The sequence below is a fragment of the Stegostoma tigrinum genome, chromosome 5, assembly GCF_030684315.1.
Source record: "Stegostoma tigrinum isolate sSteTig4 chromosome 5, sSteTig4.hap1, whole genome shotgun sequence".
NCBI lineage: Eukaryota > Metazoa > Chordata > Chondrichthyes > Orectolobiformes > Stegostomatidae > Stegostoma > Stegostoma tigrinum.
The window spans coordinates 106,139,402-106,154,600 of NC_081358.1; the positions used below are offsets into that span (position 1 = coordinate 106,139,402).

At 43.6% G+C, this 15,199-nt stretch overlaps 1 protein-coding gene across 1 annotated transcript in view; it reads right to left on the reverse strand.

The window, feature by feature from the left end:
- The window catches only part of col22a1 (collagen, type XXII, alpha 1), a 291,389-nt gene that overhangs the window by 48,785 nt on the left and 227,405 nt on the right, over positions 1 to 15,199 (reverse strand). Inside the window, exons 40-43 of the mRNA XM_048529285.2 lie at positions 8,272 to 8,307; positions 5,360 to 5,404; positions 3,907 to 3,951; positions 2,863 to 2,910 (exon numbers count right to left, since the gene is read on the reverse strand). Of these exons, the coding sequence (XP_048385242.1) occupies positions 2,863 to 2,910; positions 3,907 to 3,951; positions 5,360 to 5,404; positions 8,272 to 8,307 (174 nt within the window). The remainder of the gene's footprint in view (positions 1 to 2,862; positions 2,911 to 3,906; positions 3,952 to 5,359; positions 5,405 to 8,271; positions 8,308 to 15,199) is intronic.

The window sequence follows — 15,199 nt, forward strand, 5'->3', positions numbered from 1 at the left end:
CCCTATAAAACTAATGACTTTCCAAAGTTACCTTGACTACACTTCATTTGATTCACCTTCCTTGATTAGATTTTCCATCTCCATGTTATTTGTTCTGCTGAAACCACCTTCCATACCATTGCTTCCACTAGGTCTCAAAAACAAAGTTGCTGGAAAAGCTCAGCAGGTCTGGCAGCAACTGTGAAGGAAAAAACAGAGTTAATGTTTCTGAGGAAGCGTCACCGGACCTGAAACGTTAACTCTGCTTTTTTCTTCACAATTGCTGCCAGACCTGCTGAGCTTTTCCAGAAACTTTGTAATTTTGTTCCTGATTTACAGCATTTGCAGTTCTTTTGGTTTTTATTTAGTACTTCCACTACATCTGTTTTCTTCCTAATTCAAGGATTCTCTTAATCATATTTGACAGGTTTCGCAATGACATCAATTCCATTTCTCACAACATTGCCCCCACACCTTTCGGTCTCTTCCTGAAAGATAATGTCAATAACTGATGAAGGGTAATGGTTACATTATGTGTTTTGGCGATGGCAGCGTGTGATTTGGGCTACTTGTGTCTAATTTTATGGTACTTGCCAGTTTACCTTCATAGTTTACTCTATTATTTCTTGGTCAACATTTGTTGGCTTTTAAAACTTTATCAACCTTCCAATTTACCACTCATCTTTGCCACAGTATTGTTTTCCTTTCAGCGTGGTACAGTCCTTAACTTCTGTGGTTAACCATGGTTGGTTTATCCCTTTCCTAGAATCCTTCAAACTTCCAATTTATCTTTGCCAAGAGTTATGAACTTTTTCAAAAAAATCTATAATTGTTCATCAACCATCTTTTCAGCTAAACTCCTTTCTCAGTCTACTCCCACCATCTCTATCCTCCTTTCCATGTAGTTGTCTTTATTTAAGCATAGAACAGTTATTTCCAAACCAAGTTTCTCCCTGTCAAATTGAGTGCTAACTCTACCATGTTATGGTTACTGTACCCAGGGGATATTCCCTGAGATCATTTATTAATCCTGCCTCGTTCCACATAAAATAGATCTCAAAAAGCCTTGTCCTTAGTTTAATCCATGCGTATCCTTAAAGGAAACTACCCTGTTTGTGTTCTATGAATTCTTCCTCGTGGCTACCTATGCCAATATTACTTTCCCAATATGAAGATTAAAATCACATACAATTAATATATTGCATTTTTATATGCCCCACTTTTGGGTGGTCTACAGACAACTGCTACCAGCGTCTTCTTCTCCTTATAATTTCTTACCTCCACCCATGGGGATTCTATACCATCCTATCAAAGATCATTTGTTGTGAATGTACTAGTTCCATCTTAGAGGAACAAAGCCATCCCACCACCCTTCTCTTTATTCCCATCCTTTCAAATAGTCTCAAACCCCTGAATGTTTAGTTCTCAGCTAGTCTGTGTGCGGCATTACTAAGCTTTACTAAATATGTTGAAAATATAATGCATTATTAACTTATCTTTTTTAAATTTATTGAAAATGCAGTAAAATGTTACGATTTGTGTTTTAAATATTACTTCTACATTGTGTCATTTTGTAAGAAACGATGCAACATTATGGATTGCTGTGAGCATATTCTCACAAATGAGGGCTGCTTTCATGCTTCAGCACGATCAGTAATTTATTCCTATTTCGATTTAAAATAGAAGAAGACAAGAGTTCAGTTGAATATCTCACATGCAGCTCTGTGTCTCCCCTTTTAATTTGAACAGTCATCCACACTCCCTGCCTGTTCTCTGTTAAATGGCATTGATCAATCCCACTCCAAGTCACATTCTTTAATTGTGCATATATTACTCACTGTAGTAAAGCAAATAATCATGTTTCAACAATATTTGTGACTGTTTTTCACCCAAAAGAATGCATGATGTCATACATAGTGCTTGATTAGTCAATTGTAAAGAGAGGGTCATTGACATTCCATATTACCTTATGACTATTAAGACCAGGAGATGGTCTTACTGTTGACATCTTAGGGTAATATTTAATCAACCACTGTGACATCATTGCAGAATAGTTTAACAACTGGGAACAATATTAATAGGTGAAATAATAGCAAAAGGTATCAGGAGAATTTAAAAAAAAATGTAGCAGCGGATTATTCAATATTGTCATTGAAAAAGTGAAGAAATGGCACAATTTGCAGGACTTATTTTTGGAATAGCAGAGAAAGCAAGAACTTTACCAAATCCTGATGTATTTGTCCCTCATAATACATTATTGGTTTTCCAAAAGTTACGTTGACCCAGTGCACCAAAGGGACAACAACGCTGGAAAATTGTTGTCTTTCAGTCCCTAAGGGCTACAATTAGTAATCCATGAGAAAGTATATTAGTGATCTAGTAATTCAGAGGGGCAGGCTAATGCTTTGGAATGTCGGGTTTGAATCCTATCATAGAAGTTGTGGAATGTAAATTCAATTAATTTGAAAATAAACCTGGAATTGAGAACTGGCAATGGTAATGGTGATGATGAAGCTGTCATTAACTGTATAAAAGAAAAACCTATATGGTTCATTAATATCATTTGGGCAACGAAGTCCACCAATTTCACCTGGCCTGGTTAACCTCAGATGCACAATTCAGTAATTGGCTAAATCTTAATTACTTTCCGAGACAGGTAAAGAGTGAGAACAAATGTTGGCCTCACATGTAATGTCCACATCCCAGGAACAAATAAAAACATCGGCATTTTCACAATAATGGTTATGGCCAACACTGGTACAAGCATCTTAAAACAGTACAGCTTTGCTCCTTTATATTTTTCTATATTGTTCCCCACCCCCCACCCAAAACCCATCCCCCACGAATCCAATTTTTATTTTATCAGGCTACCAAACCACTCACCTGTACCATGTATTCTATCTGTCCCCTTGAAATAAGAGGTAATGACGCCTGCAGGTCAGAAAATACTATTACATTGGCGTGTCACAACTATACTAATGCAATTTTACATGAAATGTTAGCTACACTTCTTTACCTTTTTCTTGGAATTAATTTACTCAGCAATTGAATATGGTAAAGTTAGCATCTTCAGTTTGGTGGTGAGATGCTCATTGCAAAGTGTCTAAAAGAGGGAATGAGTGAAAGAATTTAAGAAAAAAGAATTGCTCAAAGCCAATGATTTGCATAAAGGACCGAGATCCAATCCTTGACTCCACTGAGCTTCTTAGTTTTATTATCGCGTGGAATAGCACTGACCCTCTCTAATCTCCACAGCCATGATAACAAGAATGTTTAGCCAGCATATTCCAAAGGTTCAGGAGCCTAGAAGCTCAAAGGTTTGGATAAAACAGGAATTCCAAGGATTATTTGTCTTCCACTGGCTAATTTGCCTCCTAGTCAATCAGAATGGGATCAGAATCATCCTGCAGGATGACATGTGGGAAAATAGCATCAAGAAAATAAAAGTTATTATAAAGCGCTAACATCAGAAGATTGCCACGAGTATATTTTCAAAATAATCTAGAAAAATTGGAACGTAATTTCTAAATTTGGGACACACAAATGATTTTTATTGAATTGCACATTGAGGGGACGGTACCCTTGGTTCCTCACATGGCACAGTTACCAGAGACAGAAATCTTGGATCAGGTTAACAAAGTGCATCCACTGATCCACATATGGTCAGAGTTCTGGGAGAGCATTAGGAAGGGGCTGAGCTCAAGAAGAAGCAAGGAATTTTAAAGTAGCAAAGGCAACAAAAGTGAGAAACAAAATGTGATAACAAATAATAACTAGTAGGAAGATTTAAAAAGCTGAAAGAATAAATATGTCAATGTTAAATAATCAGCCATCCTGATAGAAGGTTAGTAACAGCAAGCAAGAAATAGCAAAAGGAATTGTTTCTGGAAAAATGGTAATGATAGTACACAGGAAATGCTAACATACAGGTTCTCCTGGAGGTCCTGGATCTCCTCTAGGCCCTGGTAACCCCTGCAGGACAAACAGAAAATACTTACTTGACTGAAAGCAATAAGTTGATACAGCAATTCCAAGTGTTGTAGCCTACACAAAGATCTGGAAGTAACTAAAACAAGAACAACATCACAAAAATTTTAAAGGTAGGTTATTCGTGGTGGACTGGTGGAGGTTATTACCTCCCGAAAGCTGTAATATTGAATATTATATTTTATACTGTTTCAGTTAGTTTCACCTTTTAAAATTCTATAATCAATCAATATCAGATGAACAACTAATGTTTTCTTGCCCCTGAGTCTCTCAAAGATTTGATTCTGGGTGGCAGCTGCATGAACAAAAAAAAAGCAGAACAAAAATGCCCTGCCATCTGTAATTGTTCCATTTCTTTTTAATTATTATTCTAGGGCTTGATTGTCACCAGGGTATTCAACAACTATCAAAGGACATAAATGCTTCTACCCACTGTTGAAGCATATAACTTTCAAACAGCATCACTAGGTAAAACTCAAGCAAAAGGACATTTGTATTTCTGCCACCCCAACCCCTCCGAGGTCTCTTTGATCTACAAGACACCAGCCATTGCAATAACTGCAGCTAGCTAGATCATTGACACAGCAAGATGCATTCAGAGGGCAACATTGGTATTACCTTGAAAAGTGAACTTGAAATATGTGAAAAATATTCTGTCACCTCTTTTCCTCAAAGGCTGAACATGTTAATTTTCACAATTAACTTCAACAGCTTTGTGAAGAAGAGAAAAGGGCAAAGGGAGACTCCAGAAAACTTCAACGTAAATATAGAAGAGTACCAATACTTTGTGGACAACACCAATCTTTATCCATCTTGACTTACAATTATTTACCCTAGTCCAGTAAGAGGGGCATTAATGGAGAAGATAGTTACTTAATTGAAAATGGTAACAACACTGGATCATGAATCTCTTCCCTTCCATTTTTTTTCAAAATTTATACAACTTATTATTTTGGCACTGGTTTAACTTTGGTTTAGCCATCCCTGGAAGATTGCTCCTGAACTTCATTTCCATTGATTTCAGTAGCTTTCCACAGTGAAACCATGCAGTTTACTCTACTGTCCAAATTCAGAAATCCCTCTTAGAGGGATTAGAAGTGAGACACTATAATTTGTAACTGTTTTTCTCTTGGCTATTTCTTCATTCTTCCTATGCCAGGCATATCCGCTGGAATAGACAGGGATATGTTAGTCCATTGTTGAATCTCAAAAAGTGAATGAGAGCAGGATACAATAGTTCTTCTGAGGCTTACCTTCTCCTGTATTAGTTAATCAGGGATAGATTCTCACTACAATGGGGTTTGTAGCGAAATTCAGTATATAACAACTTAAGGCTACAAAATATTACTTAAGTTGACATGATAGCACCCTTAGAAATTTCAAAAGGACTTACATCACTTCCAGGCTGGCCTGGAGTTCCTGGTGGGCCTCGGGGACCCTGGCAAGTACAATTAAAAAAGCAACATTAATGCCAATTCCAAACATATTTTTATCCAGTGCACCATTTCCTTTATTTTCACTTCTCAAAGTCACTGTAAAGGACTGCAATAGAGGATTATCTTCACACATTACTGTTGCTGAATTACGCATCATATTTACCACTGAGTTAACTATTAAGGCATCTGGTACATAAGATTTTTTAGTGTGGAATTTCTTTTTTTGCACAGAATTCCATGTGCACTTTCTATAATGGATTCATATATACTCTGTGAAATAATGAGGAGAATCTTTGGGCGGGGTTGGGAAGAGGAAGGTGAAGTTTACTTCAGCAACCTAACTCGGAGTGAACCTGGGAAACTGAATTCCAAAAGAGGCACTTTTAATGCCATTTGCTGTCTAAACTGTCTATGTCCACCACAACTCCATTCTCACCTCTCTGATTCAGGTCAGAGACTGCTCACCTAAGTAAGAAAGAAGGATAGCAGTTGGAAACTGGTTGGTATCCTTCTTCGTATATGAAGAACATGCTCTGAGAATGTAATCAAGGTTTAACTGGTATTCTAACCAGAAGACTGCCATGGAATCATAGGGTCATACAGCATGAAAACAAACCCTTTGGTCTAACTTGCCCATGCTAAGCAGGTATCAGGAATTGAACGAGTCCCATGTACCTGTTTTTGGTCCATATTCATCCAAAACCTTTTCTAGTCATGTGCTCTGCCAAATGTGTTTTAAATGTTGTAGTTGTATCTGGCTGTACCACATTCTCTGGCAGCTCAGATCATACATGCAGCACCCTCTCGGTATCCCTCAGGTCCATTATAAATCCTTCCTTTCTCACTTCAAACCTATGCTCTCTAGTTTTGCACTCCTCCATCTCAATCTTATTGAGATGATTTGTACATATTTTGACAAACTTTCAGGGCTAAAACAGTTAGATTAAGGACATAAACTTGGGTTGGACTGCCTTGGGATTAGGAAGAGGTGACGTGATCAAAGGGTCTGAAATACTAAGAGGTTTTAATAGGTTCATACAGGGGACCTAGTGCCCATGGAGCCTGAACCTGAAGTTAGAAGAAGATCATTTAGAACTGAAACCAGGAAATACTCTCTCACGTGACGATGCGTGAAATTTGGTACACCCTTCCCCAAAAGACTTCTGATGCTGTTCCAAGTGTAATTCTCATGACTGAGCTGAGATGAATGGATTCTTCTGGATAAGGGTTACAAGTTGTTTGATGAAAATAGTGTTCAAACGCTGGTCACCGATGATCTAACAGAGGAAAGAACTGCCCTGAGAGGCGAGAATATTTACCCTTTTTTCAAAGCCTAAGCCTATTTTCCTTGTGGGACCAGAAAATCCAGGGGTGGCTTCCTTTCAACTCAGAACCAGTTTGCATGATCTTTATAGCACCAGAAAGTATTTACCCAGCTGAAGGAAAACAGTATGGTGAATACCATGATAACAAGGTGTAGAGAAGGATGAACACAGCAGGCCAAGCAGCATCAGAGGAGCAGGAAAGCTGACGTTTTGGGTCTGGACCCTTCTTCAGAAATAGGGGAGAGGAAGGGGATTCTGAAATAAATGGGGGGGGGGGGGCGTGGATGGAAGATGGATAAAGGAGCAGATATGTGGAGAGGAGAAGGACAGGTCAAAGAGATGGGGATGGCAACAGTAATGGTGAGTGCAGGTGGGGAGTTAGGATGAGGGTTGGTCAGTCAAGGGAAGACAGACAGGTCAAGGAGGCAGGGATGGGGCTGGTAGGTAGGAGGTGTGGATGGGGGTTGAACAGTGAGTTGGGAGGAGTGGATAAGTAGGAAAAAAGGCAGACAGGTCAAGGAGGTGGAGACGAGCTGGGCTGGTATTGGGATGAAGTCGGGGTGGGGAGATTTTGAAGCTTGCGAAATCCACACTGAGGTCATTGGGCTGCAGGGTACCCAAGTGAAATATGAGGGGCTGTTCCTGCAACCTTCTGGTGGCATTGTTATGGCACTGGAGGAGGCCCAGGATAGACATGTTGTCCAAGGAGTGGGACGGGGAGCTGAAGTGGCTCGAGACTGGGAGGTGCAGACGTTTGTCACAAACTGAGTGTAGGTGGTCCACAAAGCAGTCCCCAAGCCTCTGCTTGGTTTCCCCGATGTTGAGGAGGCCACATCAGGAACAACAGATACAATATACCACATTAGCAGATGTGCAGGTGAACATCTGTTTAATGTGGAAGGTTTTCTTGAGGCCTGGGATAGGGGTGAGGGGGGAAGTGTAGGGGCAAGTATCGCACTTCCTGTGGTTGCGGGGACAAGTGCCAGGTGTGGTGACCTCGTGGGGTGAGTAGAGCGGACAAGGGAATCATGGAGAGAGCGGTCCCTCAGGATGGCAGATAAGGGTGGGGAGGGAAATATATCCTTGGTAGTGGGGTCACATTGCTGACAGCGGAAGTGGCGGAGGATGATGCGTTGAATCCGGAGGTTGGTGAGGTGGTACGTGAGGATGAGGGGGTTTCTGTTTTTGTTGTTATTGTGTGGAGGGGTTGTGAGGGATAGGTTGCGGGAAACGCGAGAGATGTGGTTGAGGGCATTTTTGACCACTGTAGAGGGGAAATTGCGATCAATAGGATGACAATGTTTATTTAATGTATGTGGATGATCGAATTAACCAAGAGACATGATGTGTCAAATGACACCTTCTTTGACGCAGTTATTGCAGCTTATGAAATAAAATTTGAAAATTTAATTGAATTTTATATTTTAAACATTGAGAAAAATCAGTTAACAATGAAATTCATTGCTGCTTCTTGTTTTGCACTGTTTTGCTCTCAACTCTAACTCCCAATATGATCTGAATGTTTCCGATCACAGTTGTCATACCGGATGGCCCCTTTCTCCGTGGTGTCCTGCAGCACCCTAGACAAGAGAGAAATAATCACAATATTATCGTTTTTATTTCAAGGAAGAAATATGCATTACCGATTTCTGCTTGATTATATTCTCGTGACATTAAGAATGAGGAAGTATTCCAGAACGAACACCGGAACAACAATAGGCCATTCAGACCATTGAGCCTGCTCTACCATTAGTGAGAATCATGGCTGATCAAACAATTTCAATGTATTTTATCAACATTATTCCCATAACCCCATTGTAATTACTAATCACATATTTATCAACTTCTACTTTAAATTCAATTAAAGACTGAGCTTCCACAGCTCTGTGGGGTACAGACTCCCAAGGATTCACTGCCTTCTGAGTTAAAATAAAGTCCCACTCTCAGTCCTACATGAACAATCCTTCATTTGAAATTTTGACCCTTGGTTCTAGACTCTCCAGCCAGGGGAAATAACTTACCTGCATCTAACCCTGTGCGTCCCCTTTAAGTATTTCGTAGGTTTGAATTTGATCACCTCTCATTCTTTGAAGCTCGAGAGAATTCAGGCCCTAGTTTGTTCAATCTCTCTTCAAAGGGCCAATGCATCACCCTGGGAACAAGGCTAGTGAATTTTTACTGCTCTTTCTCTGTGGCAATCATATATTTAATGAGAAAAAAAACCAAAACTACATGCAGTACTCCAGGTGCAGTCTAACCTCATCTGAAGCAAGACTCCTCTATTATCCTTGTACTCAAATTCTCTATCATGAAAGACCAATATTCCGTGATAATAAAATGTGAGGCTGGATGAACACAGCAGGCCAAGCAGCATCTCAGGAGCACAAAAGCTGACGTTTCGGGCCTAGACCCTTCATCAGAGAGGGGGATGGGGTGAGGGTTCTGGAATAAATAGGGAGAGAGGGGGAGGCGGATCGAAGATGGAAAGGAAAGAAGATAGGTGGAGAGAGTATAGGTGGGGAGGTAGGGAGGGGATAGGTCAGTCCAGGGAAGACGGACAGGTCAAGGAGGTGGGATGAGGTTAGTAGGTAGATGGGGGTGTGGCTTGGGGTGGGAGGAAGGGATGGGTGAGAGGAAGAACAGGTTAGGGAGGCAGAGACAGGTTGGACTGGTTTTGGGATGCAGTGGGTGGAGGGGAAGAGCTGGGCTGGTTGTGTGGTGCAGTGGGGGGAGGGGACAAACTGGGCTGGTTTTGGGATGCGGTGGGGGAAGGGGAGATTTTGAAACTGGTGAAGTCCACATTGATACCATTAGGCTGCAGGGTTACCAGGCGGAAAATGAGTTGCTGTTCCTGCAACCTTCGGGTGGCATCATTGTGGCACTGCAGGAGGCCCATGATGGACATGTCATCGAAAGAATGGGAGGGGGAGTGGAAATGGTTTGCAACTGGGAGGTGCAGTTGTTTGTTGCGAACTGAGCAGAGGCGTTCTGCAAAACGGTCCCCAAGCCTCCGCTTGGTTTCCCCAATGTAGAGGAAGCCACACCGGGTACAGTGCATGCAGTATACCACATTGGCAGATGTGCAGGTGAACCTCTGCTTAATGTGGAATGTCATCTTGGGGCCTAAGATAGGGGTGAGGGAGGAGGTGTGGGGGCAAGTGTAGCATTTCCTGCGGTTGCAGGGGAAGGTGCCGGGTGTGGTGGGGTTGAAGGGCAGTGTGGAGCGAACAAGGGAGTCACGGAGAGAGTGGTCTCTCCGGAAAGCAGACAGAGGTGAGGATTGAAAAATGTCTTGGGTGGTGGGGTCGGATTGTAGATGGCGGAAGTGTCGGAGGATGATGCGTGGTATCCGGAGGTTGGTGGGGTGGTGTGTGAGAACGAGGGGGATCCTCTTTGGGCTTTTGTGGCGGGGGCGGGGTGTGAGGGATGTGTTGCGGGAAATACGGGAGACGCGGTCAAGGGCGTTCTCGATCACTGTGGGGGGAAAGTTGCGGTCCTTGAAGAACTTGGACATCTGGGATGTGCGGGAGTGGAATGTCTTATCGTGGGAGCAGATGTGGCGGAGGTGGAGGAATTGGGAATAGGGGATGGAATTTTTGCAGGAGGGTGGGTGGGAGGAGGTGTATTCTAGGTAGCTGTGGGAGTCGGTGGGCTTGAAATGGACATCAGTTACAAGCTGGTTGCCTGAGATGGAGACTGAGAGGTCCAGGAAGGTGAGGGATGTGCTGGAGATGGCCCAGGTGAACTGAAGGTTGGGGTGGAAGGTGTTGGTGAAGTGCATGACTTTTCGAACTCCTCTGGGGAGCAAGAGGCAGCGCCGATACAGTCATCAATGTACCGGAGGAAGAGGTGGGGTTTGGGGCCTGTGTAGGTGCGGAAGAGGGACATGATCGAGGGGGCGGTAGGAGGTGGTGTCGGAGAGTTGGCGCCTGGCCTCGGCGATGTAGAGGTCAGTGCGCCATACTACCCCCTCGATCATGACCCCACACCCGAGCACCAAACCATCATCTCCAACACCATTCATGACCCCATCACCTCAGGGGACCTCCCACCCACAGCCTCCAACCTCATTGTTCCCCAACCCCGCACGGCCCGTTTCTATCTCCTTCCCAAAATCCACAAACCTGCCTGCCCTGGTCGACCCATCGTCTCAGCCTGCTCCTGCCCCACCGAACTCATCTCCACCTATCTGGACTCCATTTTCTCCCCTTCGGTCCAGGAACTCCCTACCTACGTCCGTGACACCACCCACGCCCTCCACCTCCTCCAGGACTTCCAATTCCCTCGCCCCCAACACCTCATCTTCACCATGGACATCCAGTCTCTATACACCTGCATTCCGCATGCAGATGGCCTCAAGGCCCTCTGCTTCTTCCTGTCCCGCAGGCCCGACCAGTCCCCCTCCACCGACACCCTGATCCGCCTAGCCGAACTCGTCCTCACCCTCAACAACTTCTCTTTTGACTCCTCCCACTTCCTACAGACTAAGTGGGTGGCCATGGGCACCCGCATGGGCCCCAGCCATGCCTGCCTCTTTGTAGGTTACGTGGAACAGTCCCTCTTCCGCACCTACATAGGCCCCAAACCCCACCTCTTCCTCCGGTACATTGATGACTGTATCGGCGCCGCCTCTTGCTCCCCAGAGGAGCTTGAACAGTTCATCCACTTCACCAACACCTTCCGCCTCAACCTTCAGTTCACCTGGGCCATCTCCAGCACATTCCTCACCTTCCTGGACCTCTCAGTCTCCATCTCAGGCAACCAGCTTGTAACTGATGTCCATTTCAAGCCCACCGACTCCCACAGCTACCTAGAATACACCTCCTCCCACCCACCCTCTTGCAAAAATTCCATCTCCTATTCCCAATTCCTCCGCCTCCGCCGCATCTGCTCCCACGATAAGACATTCCACTCCCGCACATCCCAGATGTCCAAGTTCTTCAAGGACCGCAACTTTCCCCCGACAGTGATCGAGAACGCCCTTGACCGCGTCTCCAATATTTCCCGCAACACATCCCTCACACCCCGCCCCCGCCACAACTGCCCAAAGAGGATCCCCCTCGTTCTCACACACCACCCCACCAACCTCCGGATACAACGCATCATCCTCCGACACTTCCGCCAACTACAATCCGACCCCACCACCCAAGACATTTTTCCATCCCCACCCCTGTCTGCTTTCCGGAGAGACCACTCTCTCAGTGACTCCTTTGTTCGCTCCACACTGCCCTCCAACCTCACCACACCTGGCACCTTCCCCTGCAACCGCAGGAAATGCTACACTTGCCCCCACACCTCCTCCCTCACCCCTATCCCAGGCCCCAAGATGACATTCCACATTAAGCAGAGGTTCACCTGCACATCTGCCAATGTGGTATACTGCATCCACTGTACCCGGTGTGGCTTCCTCTACATTGGGGAAACCAAGCGGAGGCTTGGGGACCGCTTTGCAGAACACCTCCGCTCAGTTTGCAACAAACAACTGCACCTCCCAGTCGCAAACCATTTCCACTCCCCCTCCCATTCTTTAGATGACATGTCCATCATGGGCCTCCTGCACTGCCACAATGATGCCACCCGAAGGTTGCAGGAACAGCAACTCATATTCCGCCTGGGAACCCTGCAGCCTAATGGTATCAATGTGGACTTCACCAGTTTCAAAATCTCCCCTTCCCCCACCGCATCCCAAAACCAGCCCAGTTTGTACCCTCCCCCCACTGCATCCCAAAACCAGTCCAACCTGTCTCTGCCTCCCTAACCTGTTCTTCCTCTCACCCATCCCTTCCTCCCACCCCAAACAGCACCCCCATCCACCTCCTAACCTCATCCTACCTCCTTGACCTGTCCGTCTTCCCTGGACTGACCTATCCCCTCCCTACCTCCCCACCTCTGCTCTCTCCACCTATCTTCTTTTCTCTCCATCTTCGGTCCACCTCCCCCTCTCTCCCTATTTATTCCAGAACCCTCACCCCATCCCCCTCTCTGATGAAGGGTCTAGGCCTGAAACGTCAGCTTTTGTGCTCCTGAGATGCTGCTTGGCCTGCTGTGTTCATCCAGCCTCACATTTTATTATCTTGGATTCTCCAGCATCTGCAGTTCCCATTATCTCCATCACCAATATTCCATTGGCCTTTTGTATAACTTGTTGCATCTGCATGTTAGTTTTCAATGACTTATTGTCAAGGACATTCAATTTGTGTTATCGGTCTACACTTTTCAATTTCTCATCATTTAAGAAATACCTCGCATATCTGTATCTACTACCAAAGTGGATAACCTCTCTTTTTTCTGTTATATTCCATTGCCATGTTTTGCCCAGTCATTAAATCCTCCTGATATTTTACGCCATCCTCAAAATCCAGATTCCTTTGTATCATCTGCATAATCAGATATATTACAGTTCATTGCCATGTCTAAATTATGATATATATATATATATAATGAACAGCTGAGACCCTTGCGATTCCTCACTAGTCACAGTCCGCTAAAATGGAATGACCTATTTATTCTTACTCTTTATTTCTGTTTTCCAATCCTTGATTCATGCAAGTAGATTACCTTCTGAACCATCACCTTTAATTTTGCAAAACAACCTTCTGAAGAACTTTCTGAAAATTGAAATACACTTCATCCATTGATCAATCTTTTTTGGAAATATGCTGAAGAAAGCTCCAATAAGTTTGCCAAACATGATTTTCTATTTGCAAATCCAAGCTGACAATGCAAAATCAGATTATTTTCTTTTAAGTGTCTACTTATCCCATCCTTTATGATAGATCCTAGTATTTGCTGGGACTTACTCTCTTGGTCCTGTCTTAAATAATGAGGTAACATTTGCTTCCAATGTGCAGGAATCATTGCATAATCTATGGAATTTTCAAAGGTAACTGCCATTGCATTGGCAATCTCTAAACTTCACAAGCTTCAAAATCTCCCCTCCCCCACTGCACCCAAAACCAGCCCAGCTCGTCCCCACCTCCCTAACCTGTTCCTCCTCTTACCTGTTCCCTCCTCCCACCTCAAGCCACACCCCATCTCCTTCCTACTAACCTCATCCCGCCACCTTGGCCTGTCCGTCCTCCCCGGACTGACCTATCCCCTCCCTACCTCCCCATCTACACTCACCTTTACTGGCTCCATTCCCACCTGTTTGACTTGTCTGTCTCCTCTCCACTTATCTTCTGCTCTATCCATCTTCTATCTGCCTCCCCCTCTCTCCCTATTTATTTCAGAACCCCCTTCCCCTCCCCTATTTCTGATGAAGGGTCCAGGCCCAAAAAGTCAGCTTTCCTGCTCCTCTGATGCTGCTTGGCCTGCTGTGTTCATCCAGCTCTACATCTTGTATTCTCAGATTCTCCACCATCTGCAGTTTCTACTATCTCATTCAATACTCTGGAATGTAGACTATTAGGTCCAACAGAGTCTGCACTGTGTAAGAAAGAAAAGTACGTTGCCAAAGTAAAAGGATTGAGGACTTAACTCTTCCTTCACGCAGTAAATTTCAGGAACCAGGGATACACTGGGAGGCAACTTCAATGAAGGAATTTAAGAAGAAAGTGATCTTTATTTGAAAGGAATATAATGATGGGTCTCCCAGTAAATGCATGAATTCCCAACGTAATCTTTTTGTATGTAAAGCTGTCTGCTACAAAGCCAGACAACTTCGTATTGTGTCAATGTGGTCGATAACTGAAGAGGGGCTCATTGTCCAGTGAGTTTACATTAGTAAATCCATGTCTGCTTAATTCCAGGAACCACCCAGACTCTTTCTCTAGATTTATACTATAAAGTTCAATCGTTGATGTGAATTGGAAAATACATCAACATTAAATCTATTGCATAAATCAATACACAAGGTATGGATGTTTGTACTCTGCAGCGTTAAGAAAATGTGATTAAGATGATTGATTTACAAGAGGTAGTGGATATCATTACTACAGATCACCATGAAAGATTTATAGTTCATAAAGATTTAGAAGCATGTGTAATTTCCTGGAGTACAATAGTTAGTTATGGAATTACTTAGCAAACGTATAAAGTGTACAATGCTGAGTTCCGAATGTCAGGGAATTATTCCAAGCTGGAACACCGTAAAGTACATCTTTAATATTTTTTGGGCTTTGGATACTTAATATAGATTCATCAGAAAGGCAACAAATTAATATTTGCAGGCTTTAGGCCCGCTTGTTAAAATATATACACATTGTCATTGCCCGGACATAAATGGTATGTATCTGTTGCAGCCAGTTTATGAGATTGATTGTCATTGATATTCAACAACTCAGCCATCATTGTATCACACAAAAATGGTAAAAAGAAAACTGGGTGGAGTGCAGTACTTAATTATCTAACAATTCTTGAATTCTGAGATTCTAGGATTCTCAGTTCTAAAGTCCAGGAATGAAAGGTATGGGCACCCAGTAAAGTAGGTCTCAGCTCTTTGTTTTGTTCCAACAGCTGTGAGGTTCCAAT